The sequence below is a fragment of the Chiloscyllium plagiosum genome, chromosome 10 (assembly GCF_004010195.1).
Source record: "Chiloscyllium plagiosum isolate BGI_BamShark_2017 chromosome 10, ASM401019v2, whole genome shotgun sequence".
NCBI lineage: Eukaryota > Metazoa > Chordata > Chondrichthyes > Orectolobiformes > Hemiscylliidae > Chiloscyllium > Chiloscyllium plagiosum.
Genome location: NC_057719.1, coordinates 77,925,071 through 77,949,161, shown reverse-complemented (window position 1 = coordinate 77,949,161; position 24,091 = coordinate 77,925,071). Strand labels below are relative to the sequence as shown.

At 40.2% G+C, this 24,091-nt stretch overlaps 1 protein-coding gene across 5 annotated transcripts in view; it reads right to left on the bottom strand.

Annotated features, from left to right (window-relative positions):
* The window catches only part of sipa1l1 (signal-induced proliferation-associated 1 like 1), a 433,231-nt gene that overhangs the window by 111,432 nt on the left and 297,708 nt on the right, over positions 1 to 24,091 (bottom strand). For all 5 annotated transcript variants that reach the window (XM_043698149.1, XM_043698153.1, XM_043698152.1 and 2 more), the window contains 3 exons: positions 12,946 to 13,076; positions 8,218 to 8,406; positions 1,772 to 1,946 (listed from right to left, as the gene is read on the bottom strand). In XM_043698149.1, coding sequence (XP_043554084.1) covers positions 1,772 to 1,946; positions 8,218 to 8,406; positions 12,946 to 13,076 — 495 coding nt within the window. The remainder of the gene's footprint in view (positions 1 to 1,771; positions 1,947 to 8,217; positions 8,407 to 12,945; positions 13,077 to 24,091) is intronic.

The following is a 24,091-nucleotide window of genomic DNA, read 5'->3' as shown; positions in this document are numbered from 1 at the left end:
ATTTCACAAAGTTACACATACCACAATTAGATGGCTTGGTACCCAAATGTTGGAGTGTCACCACCCAGCATAAAACTAACAGAATACAGACCAGAAAGATGAAATTCATGGTTGGTACTGAATAAGTGGATCTCAACTAGGGCAGTTCCTTTCGATCAATTGAACAGCGGAAATCAACAAGGACTATCTTCCTCATTTTTGACAAGGGTATTGAAGGTTCTGTAACTAAGATGAGTAGAAAGGGCTAAAGTACAAATCAGATATAATCTAGCTGAATGGTGACAGGTTCAAGAGTTGAATTGCTTGCTTCCCTCCCGATTATTGAGATCCATAAAGACAGACATTGATAAAAGCATAATCAGAAACAGCTATAATAGACTACTGTGGTGAGAAGCACAAAACAGGGTAAATGCAGGATGTTTCTGACAACTGCAGAGTTCTGATCAAGAATCACAGTCTAAGGATATGGATAGGCCATTTATGCATGAGATGAAAACAAATTTCCTCATCCAGAGTGTGTTTAGCCTTGGAAATCTATGCCACTGAAAGTGGTTGAGGCAAAACATTGAATGTTATCAAGATAGAGTCATAGTTTTTAGGGCTAAAATAATGAAATGGTATGGGGCAATAGCAGGAAGAGGGGTAATCCAGTTTAATGATCAGCCATGAAATCATGTTGAATAGTGGAGCAGGCTCAAAAGGGCCAAATGGCCTACTTCTGTTCCTATTTTCTATGCTTCTATGTACTGAACTAGTTTTAAAAAAAGATAAATAAAAAAAAAGTCATTTGATGGTGGGGAGAGGAGGGTTTAACATAACACATGCCAAGAGGGATGAGGTGAAAGGGAGTGCACCAAGGATAGTGGGACTCAAAACAGCATGCATGAAGGGAAGGTAGAAGTAGCATGCAGCAAAGGATGTTATGGAGTCAGAAGAGTGTAAACTACTCTTGCACCACGCAGTTCAGGAACAGTGCTGAAAAGGCCCTCACCTTATGGATCTGGACCCTCTCATTTTCATTTATCTGCCAGGTTTCTTAAAGCCAAAATCAAGCAGATGACAGCAGTGAAAAGAATATAAACCTTAATGAAATGAAAACAAAACTGAACTAGACATCTTCACCCAGTCATTTACCCTGTTAAAAAGTTTCAATGAGTGGTCTGTGTCATGGAAACTGATTTGCCATCAATACTAAAACTGATGGCAAGCCAAGCTTACATTTTAAACTTCTTTTTCCTCAACTACATCCAATCCATAATCCACACTTCTAGGTGTTGAAATATTCGATGTCCAATATTCAAGAATAGGCTGAGAATAATTACCACCCACTTTCAATTTCTTGGAGAGCTTCAACTATCTCACAGGAGAAATGGCACTTTCCGAAAAAGGATTTCAAAGGTAAGGCACTAAGCTGACAATGCTCACTATTCATAAATCGCTGCTTTCAATAAAGGAAGACAGGAAGGGGGAAAATTAAGACTGGAAATGTGTTGCTGGAAAAGCGCAGCAGGTCAGGCAGCATTCAGGGAACAGGAGAATCGACGTTTCGGGCATAAGCCCTTCTTCAGGAATGGGGAAAGTTTGTCCAGCAGGCTAAGAACTGATAACTTAGCCTGCTGCGCTTTTCCAGCAACACATTTCCAGCTCTGATCTCCAGCATCTGCAGACCTCACTTTCTCCGGAAAATTAAGACAAATGGTAGTGGGCAGCACTTGTGACAATTCAACCATACTGTTCATTGCATACTGTCACAAAACTTTAAAGGCCTTACTTTTGGTGTCGAGTTGGGCTCGATACTTGTCAAAACCTTTAAGACGCACTTTATCTCCCAACAACTGGAGAAACTCTTCAAATGCAGAGCCAGCGACTTCATTGTTGTACATCTCTTCCTCTGTGCTCTGTCCAGCTTTACAATACATTACTCCTACTTTGTGCTGGAAACTAAGCTGTTCAAATAGAAAGGTAAATGGTTTATATTTAGTCCAGAAGAACAGAGTGGAGTGTATAACAAAACTAAACTAGACATCTTCACCCAGTCATTTATCCCATTAAAAAGGAAAATTTCAGCAATTGTTATATGCCCTTGACAGTACAGAATAATGATCTTTTATTTTAAAGCAAATGAATTACATACAGCATGAACTATCATGTTCAAAATCCTGTATCAAGTTAGACTTCCCAACATTATGCATTACCTACAAAACGTTCTTGGGATAGTCTGCTCTTATATTCAAACCTGGTTGTCCAGAAGGTAGAAATACAATCAAGTGCTTGCTAGCTGACATCTGAGAACAGTTGGCAGTCAACCATGTTGGTTTAGGCTCGAAGGCACAGAGCCCGAACAGACAAGCATTGTAGGTTTTCTTTCTTATAAGGTCTTAGTACAGCAGTTCAGTTATTACAACAATCCAAGAACTGTATGGCCCCTGTTTTATATCATTAAATTGCAGACTGTGGATTGAAGCCATGGTCCAAATTGAGAGTTAATGGTGCGATTATCAGAAGCACAGAAATTGTAACAATAACACAGGCAAGATTAGATTAGATTACTTAGTGTGGAAACAGGCCCTTCGGCCCAACAAGTCCACACCGACCCGCCGAAGCGTAACCCACCCAGACCCCTTCTCCTACATTTACTCCTTCATCTAACACTACAGGCAATTTAGCATGACCAATTCACCTAACTAGAGACTTTAATAAGTCGATGACTGGTTAATACATTAGCTTTGTTCCATTAAATGAAACCTCTAGATACTAAGTTAAAAATCACAATACCAGATTATTGTCCTACAGGTTTATTTGGAAGCACTAGCTTTCGGAGTGCTGCTCCTTCATCAGGTGGTTGTGGAGTATAAGATCATAAGATATCTTACATTTTTATACTCCACAACCATTCGATGACGGAGCAGCGGTCCAAAAGCTAGTGCTTCCAAATAAACCTGTTGGACTATAACCTGATGCTGTGAGATTTTTAACTTTGTGCACCCCCGTCCAACACCTCCAAAATTTAGATAGTAATAATTTATTTTCCATGCAACTAATGTAACTTGTATGTACATATAAACATGGGAATAAAGTTTAAGTGGCCCAAACAATGTCTACCACACATTCCATACATAATAGGAACTTTCATCCTTTTTTGGAGGAAGGTAACACCTTTATGTAATTCTCACTGGTGGAACCTTCCCCCATTGTGATACGCTGCACTAACAAACAAACGTCACAGCTAATTCCTAACTTGATTCTTATTATCCTGTACAAATGTCAATATGACATCAGAATTTGAAATGCCAATCACAAGATCTTTGAAAAATAAATACATCTGCATATTAGATTTAGCCAAAAATCTACTTCCTTGATGCTTCTGAATACTTAAGAATTTCATGTTTTCTCACTCACCAAAAAAAACCTAGTTAGCCTGAAATAATGCTCATCATGGAAGACAATACAGTTCAAAAGCAGAAAAAATTTTAGATCATTGAATTCAATCATAAATCAATATCTGCAGGTTACTAAAACCAAACTATTTAAACATAGGGATCTTGCCATCAGTAAATCTTTTAAAAATCCAAAAATGTATAAGTAATGAGAACATTCTTCTTCCTCAACTTATAGATGCTTAAACAGGAGTTCATATTCACATTGTTTGAAAAAGGATAAAGGAAAGTTGCTTTGAAGAATTCAGTGGAAAAAAATATTATGAAACATGACCCTCAAATAACTTTGAGCACCTCTTTCCATCTGGTCATTATAACCAGCACATGCTTGTCCAAACGATCATAAGATTGCAAGACATAGGAACAGAATTAGACCATTAAGCCTATGGAATCTGTTCTGCGATTCAATCATGGCTGATATGTTTTTCAATGCCATTCTCCTGCCTTCTCCCCTTACCCAATGATCCCTGTATCAATCAAAAACCTATCACTATCTTTAATACACTCAATAACATGGCCTCCACAGCCCTCTGTGGCAAGGAGTGCCACAGATTCACCACCTTCTGGCTGAAGAAATTCCCCATCTCAGTTCTAAAGGAACACCCTTCACTCTGATGCCCCTAATTTCACCTCCCAATGGAAATGTGCACTCTATCCAGACATCTCAGTATTCTGTAAGTTTCAATCAGATCTCACCCAAATCTTTCTAAACACAGAGTACAGATCCAGAGTCTGCAACTGCTCCTCATATAACAAACTCTCAATCCTTCAAATTATTATTTTAAATGATTGCTCCTCTGGACCACCTCTAATGCCAGCATATCCTCCTTTAGATATGGGGCCTAAACTGCTTACAATATTCTAAATGTGGTTTGATGAGAATCATATACAGCCTCAACAGTACACCCCAGATCTTGTCATTTAGCCCTCTTGAAATGAGTCCTCACACTGCATTTGCCTTCCTAACTGGCAAGTAAACCTGCATGTTAATCTTAAGTGAATCCTGAACCATGACTCCTAATTCCCTTTGTGCTTCAGATTTCCAAAGCCTTTCCCCATTTGGAAAATAGTATATGCATCTATTCTTCCCAAAGTGCATAACCCTCACTGTACCACGTTGGTTTCCATCTATGACTTCTTTAGCCACTATCCTAGCCGGTTCAAGTCCTTCCAAAGCCTCCCACTTCTTCAATACTACCTGTCCCTCTATCTTTGCATCTCCTGTAAAGATATCAACAACACCCTCCATTCCTTCACCCAGATCATTAATCAATAACATGAACAGTTCCAGTCCCAACACTGACCACTGCAAAACTCCACTAGTTACCAGCTGCCATCCTGAAAAAGTCCCCTTTATGCATACTCTCTGCCTTCTGCTAGCCAACTAATCCTCTATCTATGCCAGTACCTTGTCCCTAACATCTAGTGCTCTTATTATGTAGCAGTCTCCAGTGTGGCACTTCTGGAAACCCAAATAGATCACACCCACTGGCTCTCCTATGTCTAACTTCTCGTTATCACATCAAGAAATTCTAATAGATTTTCAGGCACAATCTTCCTTGATGAAGCCAGGCTAATTTAGCTCCATTTTACCATGCACTTCCAAATATTCCACAATCGTATCCTTAATAGGACTCTAAAATCTTACCAATGACTGATGTCAGGCTAACCTGTCTTCTGCCTCCCTTCCTTCTTCAACAGGAGTGTTATATTAACTACTTTCCAATTCTCTGAGACTATCCCCCACTCCAGTGATTCTTGAAAGATCACCAATGCCTCCATAATCTCCTTAGCTATCTCCTTCAGAGATCTGGAGGGTATAGTCCATCTGATCTGGGTGATTTACATGCCTTCAGACCTTTCAGCTACCCTAGCACCTTCGCCTTAGTGATGGGCACTACATTCATCTCTGTCCTTGAGTTCTGGTATGCTGCTGGTGTCTTTAACTGTGAAAACTGATGCAAAATATTTGTCAGTTCCTCCACGATTTCTTTGTTCCCCATTACTATTTCTCCAACCTCATTTTCCACTTGTCCAATGTCAACTCTTATCTTTTTGACATCTAAAAAAACTCTTGCAATCTTCTTTTATATTACCAGTTAACTTACACTGACATTTCATCTTCTCCACCCTTATTGTTTTTATAGTTATTCTTGGCTGGCTTTTAAAAGAGTTCCTAATTCTCTGGTTTCACAGTAATTTTCACCACATTGTATGCTTTTTCTTTTGCTTTTACTTAACTTCCTCAGTCAGCCATTGTTGCCCTGTCCAACCTTTATTATGTTTCTTCTTCCTTGGGATGGTCCGCTATGCCTTCCAAGTTCCCCTCAGAAATGACTATCATTGCTGCTCCATCATCTTCCCTGCTAGGCTCATCTTCCAACCAACTATGGACAGCTCCTACCTCACGTCTTTCTAGTTACCTTTGCTCAATTGAAATACTGTTACATCTTATTCTAGCTTCTCTCTCAAACTGCAGGGTGAATTCTATCATATTAATGTCCCCAGGGGTTCCTTCACCTTAAGCTGCCTAATCAAGTCTGCCTCATTACACATCACTAAATTCAGAATTGCCTGTTCCCTAATGGGATCTACCACAAGCTGTTCCAACAAAAATCCCACAGACATAAAAAAATTGTGGAATGTCTTCGAGATCCACTACTAACCAGATTTTCTGAGTCCACCTGCATATTGAAGTCCCCATGCTTCTTGTAATCGTGCCTTCCTTACAAGCCTTTTCTATCTCCGGATTTATTTTCTTCCCCACATCTTGACTACTACTAAGAAGCCTGCATACAACTCCCATTAGGTTCCTCAATTCTACCATACAGTTTCCAAGCCTTCCAACTCCACATAATTTATTGCTATCGATTTAATTTCTTTTGTTTTATTAAAAAGGAAAGCCTGCCCCATCTGCCCATCTCATTGATCTTTCAATAGGATGGGTTTCATTGGACATTTAGTTCACAGCCCTGATCCCCTTGCAACCATGTCTCTTCGATACCCAAAACGTCACACTCGTCAAGTCAATTTGTGCTACAGGCTCATTTAACTTGTTTCATATACTGCATTTAAGTACAACACTTTCAGTCCTGTGTTGACAGCCCCCCCACCCCCACCCCCCTTCTCATAGTTGTCCCTTCAGCTGCCATGTCTGAAATTAGGTTCCTGACTCTCTCTGTACTCTCAATCCTATGATTTATGCTAGAAAGTTCAATAACCTCTGCTGAGTTTGCCCTCTTTAATTTTTCCATCATTTTCCATGCAACTGAAAATGTGTTGCTGGAAAAGCGCAGCAGGTCAGGCAGCATCCAAGGAGCAGGAGAATCGACGTTTCGGGCATGAACCCTAGCTATATCATGCAACTGAAAGGCCCTCCACTCCCTGCCACCACTATTTAGTTTAAAGCCTTATCCACAGCCTTAGTAATGCAATTCACCAGGACCCTGGGCTCAGCATGATTCAAGTGGAACCCTTTCCATTGAAACAGCTCCCTCCTTCCCCAGCACTGGTGCCAATATCCCATAAATTTGGAACAATTTCTCCCACATTACTCTTGCAGCCACGAGTTTACTTCAATCACGTTGACTCTATGCCACTTTGCTAGTGGCTCAGATCATAATCCAGAGATTGTCACCTGTGGCTTCTGCTTTTTAATTTGGTCTCCAGCTACTTATATTCCTTCAGCAGAATCTGTTTCCTCTCCCTAGCTATATCACTGGTATGCACCTGGACCACGGCAAATGGATCTTTCCCTTCCCACTTTCAAGTTCCTTTGCAGCTCAGATGTCTATCCTGAATCTGGGAACAGCCTTTGGGACTCTTGATCTTGGCCACAGAAAACAGTGCCTGTTCTCCTGACTATACTAGCTTGATTACAACTACATTTGTTTTGTTTCCCCGGTTATTGAACAGATACCTGTACAATGGTTGGTTAACTCATGCTCCCTCCTGCCCCCACCCACATCCACACAGAAAGCAAGAATCTCAAACTTGTTAGACAAGTTAGACAAGGCTGAGGCTCCTTCTGCACTACCTCATGGATCCCTTTACCTGCCTCGCTTATAATTACACTGTCCTGTCCATGACTACTACTGACTGAATCTGAGGTAGTTAATCTGAGAAGTGTGACTGGGTCCTGGAACACAGCATCCAGGTAACTCTCCCTTTCTCTGATGTGCTGGATTATTCAAAGCTCAGACTCTACCTCATCAACTCTGAGCCAGAGTTGCTTAAGCAATCAACATTTGCAACAGATATGGTCATTATGAACCATAATAGAGTCCCACAGCTACCACATCATGCAGATACAATATATCACCTCGCCCAGCATCTCTATTTTAAGTATTTAGTTCTTAATTTGATTCATAAAAATATAGCACTGCTCTTTTAGTTTGTAGTCTAAAAATAGCTCTCTTATTTACCTTAATCTGAAGGTAACCTATAATAGATAATCAAATTAGTAGATATTGCAACCAGATTCATCTGTGATGTCACTCTTTTGTGCTGAGCCTCTGATTCCGGATTTTAAACTATCCTGTTAGATAAAACTTTACTAACAATGAGGCAAAAAAACCAAGCAAAAATGACCTCTTCCCCATAGCAGTGATTCCCCTGCGACCTCTAAATTCCCACTCAGGCTGTCTCTCACTTTGAATGCAATTTCTCCTTCCTGACCACGTGAAGTTTACTGATCTATTTGAACTAAGAAACCCATCCATGTTATTGATTTTTTTTAAAATTCCAAAGAAAGCAGGATTAACTAGAGATGAACACTCACCCCTTGTTCGTCCAGTTTCATAAGCTGCTCTGTAACTTTAGGGGTGTTCAGGCCCAATCTGAGACAATGAACACTGAGCTCTGGTACAGCAAATTCAAGTACTTCTTTCAGAGGTAAACCTCTAGCTGTGCCATGCTTCGCAGTTGAAGGAACTGCATCTTCCAACACAGAACCTCTTAAGGTTGTAAGCTGGGAAAGTAATAACAAAAGAAATTTAATGTTGCTGCACTCACCAAAGTCTTAGCAAATTTATCCAACGAACAGCTGCATTACAGTGACCAAGCTGCCTGATGAGATTCACGGTTTGAGTTGAGTTGGATATCTCAGCCAGTACTGCATTTAAGGGGTTCTCAAAAGATTTATTTGAGGGATAAGAAATATCATTCAGAGTTCCTACTTCTGGTCAGAAATTTGTTCTAAATTTCATTTTTATGGCAGATCAGCAAGTCAAGTAAGCTGCAAACAATGTAATGGTTCATCCAAAAGTAGTAGATACGCAATTGATGAACTAAAAGGTGATTGTTCAGTTTAGTACCATTTGCCAGGAAGAAGCCATCACTTTTGGGGTAGAGGATGTAAGTAGTGAATAAAATGTGGAACATGATAAGTTTTTATGTTTCCATTTTAAATTATACATGATTTTGAAAGCTATGTTTCAGCAGTGCAGTCAGTTTTGGAATCTGAATTGGAACCTGGTTTTGGGCTGCAATTTTCGCTTTTTCTAAGTATGAGCGTCAGATGTGACCAACCCCAATGCTAAGACAGCACACTATATCAAACATCTATCAGCTCAGTTGCTGACTAACAAAGTTCAGTGAGCAGGCCTCAGTAGTAATACCATAGCTCACTAGAGGTTGACAGAGGCCAGAAGCTACCAGCTTCTAAAGACAATTGAGTGAATCTAATCATCATGGGAAATCCAAGGCACAACAAAAGGCCTTTTGCCTTTGCATTTTCTGGGGTGTGGAATGCAGGAAAGACAGGATTAAATGTAAGGACAAAGGGATAGTTACAGAGTCCACCCCTGCATTCTCTTCCATCCATTTGTTTAATTGTCCCCAGACTGAGCAGCTCAGCACCATCCTCATGACCTGTCCTACCTGCCAATCTTCCTTCCCACCTATCTGCTCCACCCTCTTTGTTGGACCAATGTGCTTGTTTCCACACTGTTGGGAATTTAATCTAAGCTATAACATTTTGTTAGCCCTCCTGATTACTTGCTATACCTGCATGCTAATGTTCTGTGATTCACGTGCCAGGATACCCAGATCTCTTTCATTATTTAGATAGTACGATTCTTGCCTGGAACCCTCCCTTCCTTCCTTTCCAGGCTGGCCCTGAGTTACAGTCATCCTTGTTGACTCCGCCCTTCTAGTTGCTGGCTTGGTCTATTGGCGAGTGCAACAAGTTTATCAAACTGGGTCTTTGTGGTTTACAGTATTGTTCACCATACTTATGGAAGGTTATAATCAACTAGGAGAAAGTGGCGACTGCAGATGCTGGAGACCAGAGTCAAAATGTGCAGTGCTGGAAAAGCACAGGCAGTCAGGCAGCATTCAAGCAGCAGGAGAGTCGACATTTCAAGCATAAGCTCTTCATCAGGAATAGCTGAACAGCTTGTGCTCGAAATGTCAACTCTCCTGCTCCTCGAATGCAGCCTGACTACCTGCGCTTTTCCAACTCCACACCTTTCGATACTTATGGAAGGTGTTAATATGTTGGAAGCAGTTCAGAGAAAGATTCCTAGACTAATCCCTAGAATGAGCAGATTGCCTTTTGAGGAAAAAAAAAGAACAATATTATTTTAATGAAAGGGACAAAAGATAATCCAAGAAACTAACAGACCTGTCAGCTTGATCGAGACCATAATACAGGATAATATAAATATGCACTTACAGAAAATTAGTTAATACTAGACAGTTAACATGGCTTTGTCAAGGGCAGATAACGTCTGACAAATTTAATCAAGTTCCTTGACATGGTGACACAGACAGTGGATAAGGGTAGTGCTGTGTTTGTTGCATATTTGGACTTTGAGAGCATTTGATATAGTGCCATGCCCGAGGCTGATTAGCAAATTAGAAATATTTGGGATTGATGCGTCCTTGGTAGCATGGATTAGAAGTTGGTTAAAGATAGAAAACAGAGAATAGTAATAGATGGGCACTTCTCAGATTGGAAAAGACTTAGAAGTAGTATTCCCTAGGGATCAGTATTGGGAGCTCTGCTTTTTCTGATTTATATAAATGATTTGGAAATGAGTTTTAAGGGCAAAATCTCTAAATTTGCAGATGCTCCTAGCTAGGGAGAAAGTGAATTGTAACGATGATGCCGAATGACTTGAGAGGGGCATTAACAAATTGGCCAAATGGGCAGACACCTGGCAAATGGATTTCAAAGCAGAGAAATGTGAGGTCATGCATTTTGGTAGAAGAAACGCAGAAAGGCAAGACAGGTTCAATGTTACAACTTTGAGGGGAGTACAGGAGCAGAGAGGCCTCAGGGCTCACATGGATGTTTTTCTGTAGGTTGCCAGCAAATTGAAACAGTTCTTAAGGCCGCTTATAGGATCATTGGGTTTATAAATAGAGGCATAGAGTATAAAAGCAAAGAAGTGATGCTACGCCTCTATAAATCACTGATCAGACCTCATTTGGAGCAATATGTTACGTGGGCACCTTATTTAAGGAAGGATGTTAAAGCCCTGGAGAGTGTTCAAATGAGATTTACCAGAATGATACTATAAATTAAGAATTTTAGATAAAGGAAAAGATTAGAGATTTGGTTTATTCTCCTTGGAGCAAAGGTTAAGAGGTGACCTTACTGAAGTGTTTAAAATTATGAACAAGGAGGATATTGTGTTTCCTTAGTTGGTATGTCAGTAACTAAGGGTTACAATTCCAAGGGTGTCAGCGAGAGAGCGACGAGCGAGTTGAAGAGAAACTACTTTACTCAGTTATTCTGATTTGAAATGTGCTGCCTGAGAGAGTGGTAGAGGAAAATTGCACAAGTGGTTTATATATTTGCAAGTGATAAAGTTAGGAAGCTACAGAGATAGAGCTTCAGAGTGGGATTAGCTGGGTAGGACTTTTGGGAGCATGTACAGACATGACTGAATGATCAACTTCTGTATTGTAAAGTCCTACAATTCTATGAATAGTGGAACATATTGAAGGGCTGAGTGGCCTACTCTTGGCCCTTGTTTGTACGTTTGTAAGTCAGTTTCCATATCATGCAGCAGTTCAATATGCACCTTGAACTTGTTCTTTTTCTTCAATTCCCTAATTCAACTAACTTCAGAATATTTTTCTCAACTTGATGATACACCACTATTTCAGTCACACTCATATTATAAAGTAGCTTTTCTGAATCAGTGTGGAGGATGCAAAAGATGATACTTGGCCCAACTGTTCGTGTTGTACTTACTACAATAATCAAATATTTCATCTGTGTGAATGATACTCTGCGTTAAAATATGTAACGCAAATATTTCAGAAAGAAAAATATAAACCTCAGAGGATTCGGTTTTCCACAACTTTCAATTAAAATTGATCATATCAAATGTTAGTCCAGGAGATGTTTATTAGTGACTTTCTGACAGGTGATATCCTTAAGTTTCTTAGCATCAACAGACAGTAGAAAACAATAAATTGCAAAGTGGAACAGGCAGTTTGGAAAACAAATCACTTGCTGAAAAAAGACTCGGCTGATTATAAAACACCACTGATTTAGTAATTACAAATTAGAATAAGTTATAAATCACAGGTCGACTGAGAGGGAGGGGGTTGGAGAGAGAATGTTTCAGCCTCGTTTTACAGAATTTCCAAAGCCAACGTGTAATAGTAGTGAAACATTGCATTATCTCAGTAGTAGACCTTTCAAAATGGGCAGTGTCTTCATTTAAGTTACTGCATACCCCCAAATGCTATCACAGGAGATAGCAGTATACTTACTGGTGTGATTCAAGTCCTCTTTTGCTCTTGTGCTTTGTTTATAATTATTGGCTAGCATAAACCTTGCTAGCAAGTGTTCAACATTCAATCACTTGTTTAAATGACAGGGTTGCGTTCCAGCTGGATACTGACATTTGGAATTAGAGGCTATTTGCAGCAAGCCAAAATAATATCACTGTCACCCAGACTTAGTAAACTGTGCACACCTCAGAAGGTTCAAGCTGACTTGAGGACTTCCAATACATAATCTAGACCAAAACTGCAATGCCAGAGTGTGGGTGTGTTGCATTGTTGAAGATGCTGTGGTTTAGATGAGGTATTATATGCAAGGCCAGTCTACATGTTTTGCAGCTAAAAGTCAATATTGAGCATCATGTAGCACTATCTGAATAAACAGCAAGGAATGCGCAAGAATGTCCATTTACCAATCCATCCTTCAATCAAAATTACAAGAGATAGTAGTAACTGGTGTCAACATTTGGTTGCCTGTGGTGGAAGGAAAATGACTGCTACTTATTCCTGCTGAATATTCACTACTTGTCTAAGTAATTAATTGTACAATATGTTCTTCAAGTTGGGTGAAATGTGAGATGGCGCTATATAGATGGAAATCCTTCTTAAAATAAAAATAAATCAAGGACAATAACAGTATCATTTAAATATATAGATACATCCATGTAGTATTTGGGACTTGTGGCATTTTCAATGAGCACTTTTAAAATTGATGCTACTAAACAGTTACTGAGTCAGACACAAATAGGTTTAATAATCTCACCTCACTAGTTCGAAGGATGATCCGGTAGTTGTACTGAGCTCCATGATCTTTATTGTCTTCCAGCCTTTCTCGTCGAATGCTCACTGCCACAGGACCCAGATTTTCATCCACTCCAAAATAATTTGAATGTTCTGAGAAATTATTTAACATCAATAAAATAATCAGTTTCACCAATATTTCTAATGAAATCAAAATCCAGAAATAGTCAAATATTCATTGGGCTACAATCATAACTGACATTACAAGGAACTTCTGTTTCTAATGCACAATTATATCGAGAATCATATTAAGTTCAGCTTAAAATTTAAAGTTCTAAATAATAACTGTGTTGAACGATAGATAAAACTTGACTGTTGCTATTGATTAACCATTGCTTCACATTCTTTATGCTGTCCAAGGTTGGGAAATTGAAATGGAAACCCATGGACCATTTCACTTAGCACAATATATTGATGCCCTACTGCTTGTATGTTAAATAACTGAAATTTACAACAAAATTCAACATTTCCTTTACTTTCACAGTCTTTAGAATGAAGGATGAAAGTATTGCTAAATTATTTGGTCTGAAATTAATGAGGTAACCACTAAAGAGGAAATAAAGAAGATACATCACTGTTTCCACTCCCCATAATGCACCTGGTCACACTGGATGAAGAATTCTTCTGTTGTAAAGTTGCCGTAATTTACCTTTAGTGCCGCTACTATTGTTTGGTCATGACAATAACAATTCACATTTCGTAGCATCTTTTAGAACCAAAAACCATCCCAAGATACTTCAGAGAGATGCAACCATAAAAATGGAAATTTATGATAAGATCAAAAGTCTGGTCAGAGAGATTTGTTTTTACGGAGAGTACAGCTCTTACAGCGCAGTACTGATGTTGCAATGTTATTACCCAACTTTATTGATATTTATTTCTTTCAAAGCAATTTATTTTTATCCCCCTCACCTCATATATTATATTAAGATCTGGAGATATTTGCAGGAGTGGGAAAGAGTCGGAGAAATGGGATTAATTGGATACTGTGTAAAAAGAGACAACATGAGATACTTAATGGCATTCTTTTTTTTCTGCTGTACAATTCTATGATTCCAATTCACTACTTCGTGCTCCATCCCAGCTCAAACCATTCTTTTTCATTAATCACAATGAGTCTTATCAAAGGTATGAAAGACAGCACTTAGAAATTCATACCAGATGTGCAAACAAATGCATTCTTGTTGGTGGAACTTTAATGAAGCTGGAATTAAAAGTCTAACAATAATTTTATAGTTGTATCTCTCTGAAGTTTCTTGGGATGTTTTTCCAATCTAAAAAAGTACTTTTAAATATAAATTGTTATCATCGTTGATCAAACTGTTAATTACAAAAAGTTGTGTTCACTCGTGGTCTTTAAGGAAAGAAATCGACTTGGTCTGGCTGGTATATGATTCCAGACCCAAAGCAATGTAGATGACTGTCAACTACCTTTTGACTGGACCTTCAGCAGATAGTGAAGGACTCAACAAGGACATACCATTGTCCTCACCCATTTATCGACCACAGATGGCACAGTGAGTCAGTGGTTAGCACTGCTGCATCACAGCGTCAGGGACCCAGGTTCGATTCCCGCTTCGGGTGACTGCCTGTGTGGAGTTTGCACATTCTCCCTGTGTCTACGTGGGTTTCCATCGGGTGCTCCAGTTTGCTCCCACAATTCAAAGATGTGCAGGTCAGGTGACTTAGCCATGCTAAATTGCCCATAGTGTTGGGTGAATTCATCAGGGGTAAATATAGGGTCAGGGTGGGTTATTCTTTGGAAAGTTGGTATGGACTTGTTGGGCCAAAGGGCCAGTTTCTATACTGCAGAGAATCTCATCTAAATCTCACCTCATCAGACATACCTAGCAGAGAGGGCAGACAGTGAGGAAGGAAGCCAAAAGTTGGCATGTTTGCTAATGATTTTATTTGGTTAAACACTATTCATCATTCCTCAGTTACTGAAGCAGTCCAGTCCTATATGCACCAAGACCTGGACAACATCCAGGGCAGGCTTAATACATGGCATATAAAGTGTCAACAAATGACGGTTAATGATATCTCCAACACTGAGAATTTAAATATTTCTGCTTGGTATTCAAAATCATTACCATCACGGAATCCTCCACAATCAACTTTCTTGGGTTACCAATGACCTGAAATAAAACTGAACCATCCATGTGAAAACTCTGGTTACAACAACAGGTCAGAGGTTAGGAAAGTCTGACTCGACAAAGCCTGTCCACCATCTATGAGGCACAAGTCAGCAGTGTGATGGAATGCTGTCCACATTCTTGAATGGGTGGACCAGCACCCAGGAAAAAGCAGTCCAACCATTCAACACCTCATTCATCACCTTAAACAGTCACAACTTCCACCACTAATGCACAATAACAGCAGTACGTACAATCTACACATTGTACTGCAGCAATATTCCAACGCTCCTCCACAAAACATTCTACAGCTGTAACTTCTACTACTGAGAAGAAGGGAAAATAGGCAATTCCATGCGTCATCAATTGCAAATTCCCCTTGAAGGCATGCACTACTTACTCTTAGGACAATACTGGCATTCCTTCTCTTGTTGCCACCGATGCCATATGGCACAGGAGGCCAGTCAGCCCATCATGCCTGTGCCAGTTGAAAGAAAATTCGCTACCAATTCTAATCCCACCGTCTAACATTTGGTTTGCAACCTTGCAGGTTACTGCTTTTCTGGTGCAGATTGAGCTACCTTTTAAATGAGTTGAAGGCTTCTGCCTCTAACATTAAACTTGACAGCAAATTCCAGCCAATCACCATCTGAGCAAAAGAGAATTTTTTATCATGGCTCCTCTGCAAATCACCTTGAATCCATGCTCCCTAATAATTGACATTGTCACAAGGGAAAATAGGTCTTTCCTCTCAATTCTCTGCCTCTCATAATTATGGATGTTGAGTTCCGCCCCCCCCCCCCCCACCACCCCACCCCACAGCTCCTCTGTGCTAAGAAACACAACCTGACTGTACCCCAATCTTTCCTGCCTCAGCTGTAATTTTCAAGCCGTGGCACCATTCTTGTTAATCTTCTTTGTACTCACTCCAGGGCAATTATGTCCTTGCACAGACAAGAAATGCACACAAAATTCAAGCTGTGGTCTAACATAAAAGCTTTATACAGTTCTTCCTGAACTGCTATCATGGACCTGTGGACATGAACTTCAAGATATCTTGATTCCACTATCCTTCAGAACTCCTATCAGCCCTGTTCCCTAGATCTGTTTGTCTCCTGAAATGTGTTGTACTTCTCCAAATTATATTCCTTTTGCCACTTTTCCTACCAATCAACAAAATACTGGGTTAAAATTCCGGAACTTCCTTTGCAACACGGGTGTGCCCCTACATCAAGGCAGGCAACAATTCAAAAAGGAATTCATCACTAGCTCCTTAAATGGCAATTAGGAATGACCTAGCTGATAAATCTGTTCAAGTTTTGTGGGTATTAAAAAACTCCATCACAGCAACGATTTTTATTCAGTAACCTAATTTCTCTAAATAGCTTTGATAGATACATTTTCCGAATAATTCCCAACAAAACTGAACAAAACCTTTAATTCATCTTAGACATATTACAAAAATACATAAGATTATGTATTGTCTCTCTGCTGGATTAGCATACTACATTTTACAATAATGGGCTCATTTTAAAGATGCCTCATCACCGATAACATCATTGTTGCTTCCCACTCAGAGGAATACTACTGACTTCAATCAATTGCATCTACTTGGGTTAAGTAGAGGGTCATTGTTGACAGGGAAGTAGAGAACCTTCGATTTTGTGTAATGTCACCCCCACAGGAAGTAAAAAATAGTTAAAATCTCTGCTCTGGATGGAGTTAATTTTAAATATTGTGCAATAGAGAAAGGTGGACGACAGCAGACTGGCAAGCTGTTTTCATCTTTTTTGATTGACCTCGATGGAACTGATAATCAGAAGTGATATAAAACAGTCTAACTTGCTGGAGCCCACGATGTACAATGTAAGATTTTGCATTGTGCAAAGCTAAAAATGTTGATTCACCTCATACAAATCTACCAGTTGGATGAAGGATGGGAAAAACAAATAAGTGGAAAGAATAAAACCTCTATTTTACACCAATAACTGAAACTGTCAATACTCCTCTCAAAGTGACTCCCCTCTGTAGTGTGCACGGCAATTAAACACAGAAATCCAGAAAAGCTGTCAATAATTCTACTCTTCATCTGAAGTTATAATGTTGAGGTCTCTAAAAGTACAAATTCAAAATCACTGAACTGCTGAGAACTTTCAGTTCTATGCAATTCGTCTGATTGTAAAAACACAAAGTCATAGAGATGTACAGTATGGACACAGACCTTTGGTCCAACTCGTCCATGCCAGCCAGATATTCCAACCTAATCGTGCCCCATTTGCCAGCATTTAGCCCACATCCCTCTAAACCCTTCCTATTCATATACCCATCCAGATGTTTTTTAAATGTTGTAATAGTACCGGCCTCTACCACTTCTTCTGGCAGCTCATTACATACACGCATCGCCCTCTGCATGAAAAAGTTGCCCCCGAGGTCCCTTTTAAATTTTTCATCTCTCACCCTAAACCTATGACCTCTAGTTCTGGATTACCTCACCTCATGGAAAAGACCTTGTCTATTTATCCTATCCACTTGGGAAAAAAAATAACTCTTGTTGAATAAGTTGCAACTGGACTTCTAAAAGTATACATAATTACTGCTTAACCATTTCAGTGAAAGTGGGATATGTTAAATAACTTCTTTTTCATTGAACAAAATAATTTAAAATTTCTTTTTAAACTTTTAAAATATATTTTAATTTTTAATCTTAAAGTTCAAAGTTAAAAGTGAAGCATTCAATTCATTTAATGTCCTACCTTATCGGTGAGAATATTTCAATGAGAATGGCTGCTTATTCAACTTGAAAGATACTCTGCTATTGCTGGATATCTAAAAGCCCCCTTGATTAAGCACTAGATTCAAACCTTGATGTGAAGAAAAGCAAACTCTATGTCACATAAATCACTAGATACTCTTGCGTCAATTGCGCAATCTTCTTGGAGACCCTCTCCACTTTGAGTCAGCAGTTAGTGGTGTTGATGGTAACCATAATGTGGCAGAGTTGGTGTTGGACTGGACAAATAAAGCTTCCAAATGAGTCTGTTGGACTATAACCTGATGTTGTGCAATTTTTAACTGTGTCCTCTCCAGGCCAACACTGGCTCCTGCACATCATGGCTTCTATGAGGTGAGCAGTGAGACAAAAAAAAAACTTGGTGAACGAGATGCGGATGAATTAACTTTAAAAATGTATTCATTCTCCTATGACAGCTAGATTATTATCATTCAGATTCAGCACACAAATGAGAAAAAACTGCTCGAAAAAACACACTTTTTAGATCCAATCCTTCTCAGAGTTGGGAACGTTATTTGTAGAGAAGATACCTTGTCCTGTTGTATGGTCATCAAACTAGAATAGTATTTCCAAGTCTCTCCGAATACATGCAGCCTGACATGATGACCATTTCAATCATTATCTGTTACTACTTCGAACAATGTTTTTTTAAAAATATCCCAGTCTAAAGGATTTATTGCAACAAGCACGAACGCTGAGTTACAATAATCTACTCAGTAATCACCAATAATCACCAACTCAGTAAACCTTTAGGTAAAATAGGTAAGCCTAAATCTTTAAGTTCCTTATACCATTTTAAGCTTTTCTGGAGGGGGAGAAAGAGGGCAGAGAATTGAAACATACCGGTCTACATACCGAAGCATAATTTGTGACACCAGATCTTAAAAAAAAATCAATTCAAGTAACAGTATCTATTACATGATATATCCGTTTTAGAGATAGTCATCCAGATGCATTGCCCACAACCATGATCACAATTGTCTAGGATGACAGTTCAATAAATTGCCTTGCAAGATTTGATCTTTAGAATTTCCTTTTAGTTGAATTACATTTCCGCATCCACATTGGAACAAACACTTTCACATTCAGAATAAAGTGGCACAGAGTCATACGGACCAAGGTTCAACAATCTGGTCTATGCAGAGTTAGCAGTAAAGGCCAAGCATTGGCTTTGGTGACCCTGGGAAAGGATGAAGAAACATATTTTTAATACCTTAATCTGCAGTATTATGCCTGCTGAAAACTTACTGACACTGAGGGAAGACAAATTGGATTCAGGCAAATTGCTCCATATGTGGATAGCTTGCTGATACTCATGCAAAGAGCTGACAATTAGATTATTGGCAAATTAGATTATTTGTTCTTAGCTCTACATTTCAGTGGGCAACTTCACAGGAGAGTGGGGGGTAGAAAAAGAAATAGGACAGGAAGGAAGGAGAAAATAAAAATCACATTTATTATGGTGAATGCAGGAAAGATAAATATGACTGTATGACGACAGCAACATTCTAATATAAAATATTCTGTATCGAATGCAGTGATGTGAACACAGGTGATTTTAGTTAGTACTAAGAAGGCTGCTACAGTGTGGAGGTTTTAAACCAGTACATATGTCTGGAATACTACATATTCAATCTGGGCTAATTTTTGATGCTGGTAGAAGGGGCAAAACAGATGACTACTGCACTTAATCAAATCAAATGATGGCATGTGCTGAAAAATTCTAAATGACAGATAGATTAAGAAACAAAAAAAAAAAATCAGCCATAGCTAAGTTGTCCTCCACTTCTGAATCAACTGCTGACAGTTACTCTCAACATGCAGATATTGTGTCCAATATATCAAAGATTGAGATATACTCTAGGAAAAAGTCAATGCTTCTATAAATGGTGTCGTATTGTTTCTGTATCAGTCGAAGCAAACAGTATGGCTCTACTTTCATCTTTATTCCGAGCCCTGGGAGACAACGATCGCACAGAGACACAAAGACACAGGTTCTCGGTCTTCTCGCAAACAACAGATTCTTAAGGAATTATATAGTCACTTACGGGGAGCAGCATCCAAATAAGGCAACATCAATATTGATTGGGTGACCATTACAAATCAGTGAGCATCAATACTAAAGATTAAGCCATCTGGCATTACATAACAGATGTTCCTCACCTCGTTAACTGGCATTACACAATGGATGCTCGTCACGATTTGGAGATGCTGATGTTGGACTGGGGTGTACAAAGTTAAAAATCACAACACCAGGTTATCGAGTCATACAGTCATAGAGATGTACAGCATGAAAACAGACCCTTCGGTCCAACCCGTCCATGCCGACCAGAAATCCCAACCCAATCTAGCCCCGCCTGCCAGCACCTGGCCCATATCCCTCCAAACCCTTCCTATTCATATACCCATCCAAATGCCTCTTAAACGTTATAGTCCAACAGGTTAAATTGGAAGCACTAGCTTTCGGAGCACCGCTACTTCATCAGGTGCTTCTTCACCTTGTTAACTGGCATGACACAATGGATGCTCTTCACCTTGTTAAACCACTATCCGTGCCTCCAGTACCTCGTTGTTGACTGCAAGTCCTTATCTGGTCAAAGTCATGCAGCTGAACCTTTGTCATGCAACCCTAAACTTAACTCTTTCCTTACCTGCTCATACATTTTGAATACAGTGAGAATAGAGTGAAGCAGTGTTCCTATAATAGGTCTATCAGGTGTAGCAACTGAACACTAATACAATATTTAAATGCCCATTTAAAATAAATCTATAAAACAAATTATTATGCATAATACAATTTTGTCTATAAGAACCTCAAAATCACTGAACTTTTATAAGAATTTAACAATCACAACACCAGGTTATAGTCCAACAGGTTTAATTGGAAGCACACTAGCTTTCGGAGCGTCGCTCCTTCATCAGGTGATAGTCAAGGGCTCAATCCTAATACACAGAAATTATAGCAAAAATTTAGTGTGATGTAACTGAAATTATACATGGAAAAATTGATTGTCTATTGAGTCTTTCATCTGTTTGAATACCATGATAGCTTCACTTTTATGTGTAAATCACAAAACCTTTTTATATTAAAAATAGCGTTCTCAGGTTAGCTGTTAACGATGGACGATAGCTAGACAATATGTTGAAGGTGCTAGCCCCCTGTGTTCTCTGTCTATGCCACGATGTTTAGATTGATTCTAAAAAGTGAGATAACTGAGTTTTATATTAATTCATGCAGTTTTTCAGCAAAGTACAACGTAACCCTGCGAGTACAAATTCACCCCACAAAATATGTGTGTACATGTGGATCTTTGTGTGTGTGTGCGCGCGCGCGGGGTTGAGTGTGAGACAATGTGTATGTGTGTGTAGTGAGTGTAGAATGTCTTAAGTCTGTGAGGGCGTGCACGAGAGTGTGTGTGTGGGAGTGTGTGTGTCTGTAAGGGTGAGAGAGAGTGCGTGTGCGCATAGTACAATGATGGTCACTTGTAATGTGACATGAACCCAAGGTCCTGGTTGAGGCCCTCCCTGTGGGTCCCGAACTTAGCAATCAGCCTCTGCTTGGCCACTTTTCGCTGTTGCCTGTCCCAAAGTCTGCCTTGGAGGACGGTCACCCGAAGGTCCGAGGTCGAATGTCCTGGACCGTTGAAGTGTTCCCCACCTGGGAGGGAGCACTCCTGTCTGTTGATTGTTGTGCAGTGCCCATTCATCCGTTGTCGTAGCCTTTGCTTGGTTTCCCCAATGTACAGTGCCTCAGGGTATCCTTGCCTACAATGTACAAGATAGACAACGTTGGCTGAGTCACATGAGTACCTGCCATGTACAAGGTGGGAGGTGTCCCCACCTGTAATGGTGGTATCTATGTCCACGCTCTGACACGTCTTGCAGGGTGACAGGGATGTATGGAGTTGTCCTGAGAGCCGGGCAGCTCGCGACAAATAATGTTCTGTTTGAGGTTTGGCAGTTGCTTAAACGCAAGTAGTGGAGGTATGAGGAAAGTCTTGGTGAGGTGCTCATCCTCATTGATAATGTGTTGCAGCTCACGAAGAACATGGCGTAGTTTTTCAGGTCCTGGAAATACTGAACAACGAAGGGTACTCTGTCAGTTGCAGCACATGTCGTCACCAGAGGAGGTCATTACGGTTCCTTACTGTGGCACATCGGAACTGGCGGCCAATGAGTTGGGCATCATACCCCGTTCTTGTTAGAGCATCCACGAGTACTTCCAGGTGTCCATCACATTCCTACTCATCTAAGCAGATCCGGTGTACGCGTAGGGCTTGTCCATAGGGGATGGCTGTTTTAATATGTCTTGGGTGGAAGCTGGAGAAGTGTAGCACTGTGAGGTTGTCTGTGGGTTTGCGGTAGAGTGTCGTGCTGAGGTGTCCATCCTTGTGGAGATGCACGTGTCCAAGAATGAGACAGATAGTCGAGAGTAGTCCATGGTGAGTTTGATGATGGGATGAAACTTGTTGATGGCACTGTGTAGTTTTACCAGTGACTCCTCCTCGCCATGGGTCTAGAGGAAGAAAATGTCGTTAATGTACCTGGTGTATAACATTGGTTGGAGATCCTGCATAGAGAAGAAGTCTTGTTTGAACCTGTGCATAAAAATGTTAGCATATTGGGGTGCAAATTTGGTCCCCATGGCTGTTTCATGTATCTGGATGAAGAACTGGTTGTCAAAGGTGAAGATGTTGTGATCGAGGATAAAGCGGATGAGTTGTAGGATAGTGTTTGGAGATTGGCAGTTGTTGGTGTTGAGGACTGAAGCTGTTGCCACGATGCCATCATTGTAGGGGATGCTGGTGTAGAGTGCGGAAACATCCGTTGTGACGAGGAATGTTCCTGGTTCGACTGGTCCGTGGGTGCTGAGTTTCTGTAAGAAATCCATAGTGTCGTGACTGAAGCTGGAGACCCCCTGTACAATAGGTTTCAAGATGCCTTCAACATAGCCAGAGAGATTCTCACATAGGGTCCCATTTCCCTACACGATGGGACGTCCTGGTGTGTTGGCTTTGTGTAGAAGTCGCCTACATGAGAAGTACGTGGGATGAAGTACTCAGATCAAAAACTGCATGAATTCATGTAAAACTCTGTTACCTCACTTTTTAGATTAGAATCAATCTAAACATCATGGCATAGACAGAGAACACAGGGGGCTAACACCTTCAACATATTGTCTAGCTATCACCAATTGTTAACAGCTAACCTGAGAATGCAACTTAAAAAAAAGGTTTTGTGATTTACACATGAAAGTGAAACTATCATGGTATTCATACAGATGAAAGGCTCAACAGACAATCAATTTTTCAATATATAATTTCAGTTACATCACACAGTAAATTTTTGCAATAAATTCTTTGCAGCATTGAGGGACTGTTGCTTTGTTGGAGGTTCTGTCTTTTAAAAGAGGCCTCTCTTACCATGCTTGTGCGGGAGGATGAAAACAAACTCAGAAGACTACTTGAAGTCAGTGAAGCATTCACGAAGTGCTCTGTCCGACATTTATCCCTCAACCAACACTGTCTAAACATGTTTATTCACTACTTCTTGTGGAACTTTGCTACATGCAAATTGGCTACAACACTGCTTTAGTGTCCAAATTTAAAAAGCAAATTACTTACTGCAAAGAGCTTTGGAACATCCATGTGACATAAAAAAGTACTATTTACATGTAAGAACACCATCCACGCCCTCCACCTCCTCCAAGACTTCTGTTTCCCCGGCCCCCAACGCCTCATCTTCACCATGGATATCCAATCCCTCTACACCTCCATCCACCATGACCAGGGCCTTCAAGCCCTCCATTTTTTCCTCTCCAGACGTCCCCAACAGTACCCTTCCACCGACACACTCATTCGTTTGGCCGAACTGGTCCTCACCCTTAACAATTTCTCCTTTGAATCCTCTCACTTCCTCCAGACCAAAGAGGTAGCCATGGGCACACGTATGGGCGCCAGCAATGCCTGTCTCTTTGTTGGCTACGTAGAACAGTTGATCTTCCGTAATTACACCGGCTTCACTCCCCACCTCTTCCTCCGCTACATTGATGACTGCATTGGCGCCACCTCGTGCTCCCGCGAGGAGGTTGAGCAATTCATCAACTTCACTAACACATTCCACCCTGACCTTAAATTTACCTGGACCATCTGTGACACCTCCCTCCCCTTCCTGGACCTCTC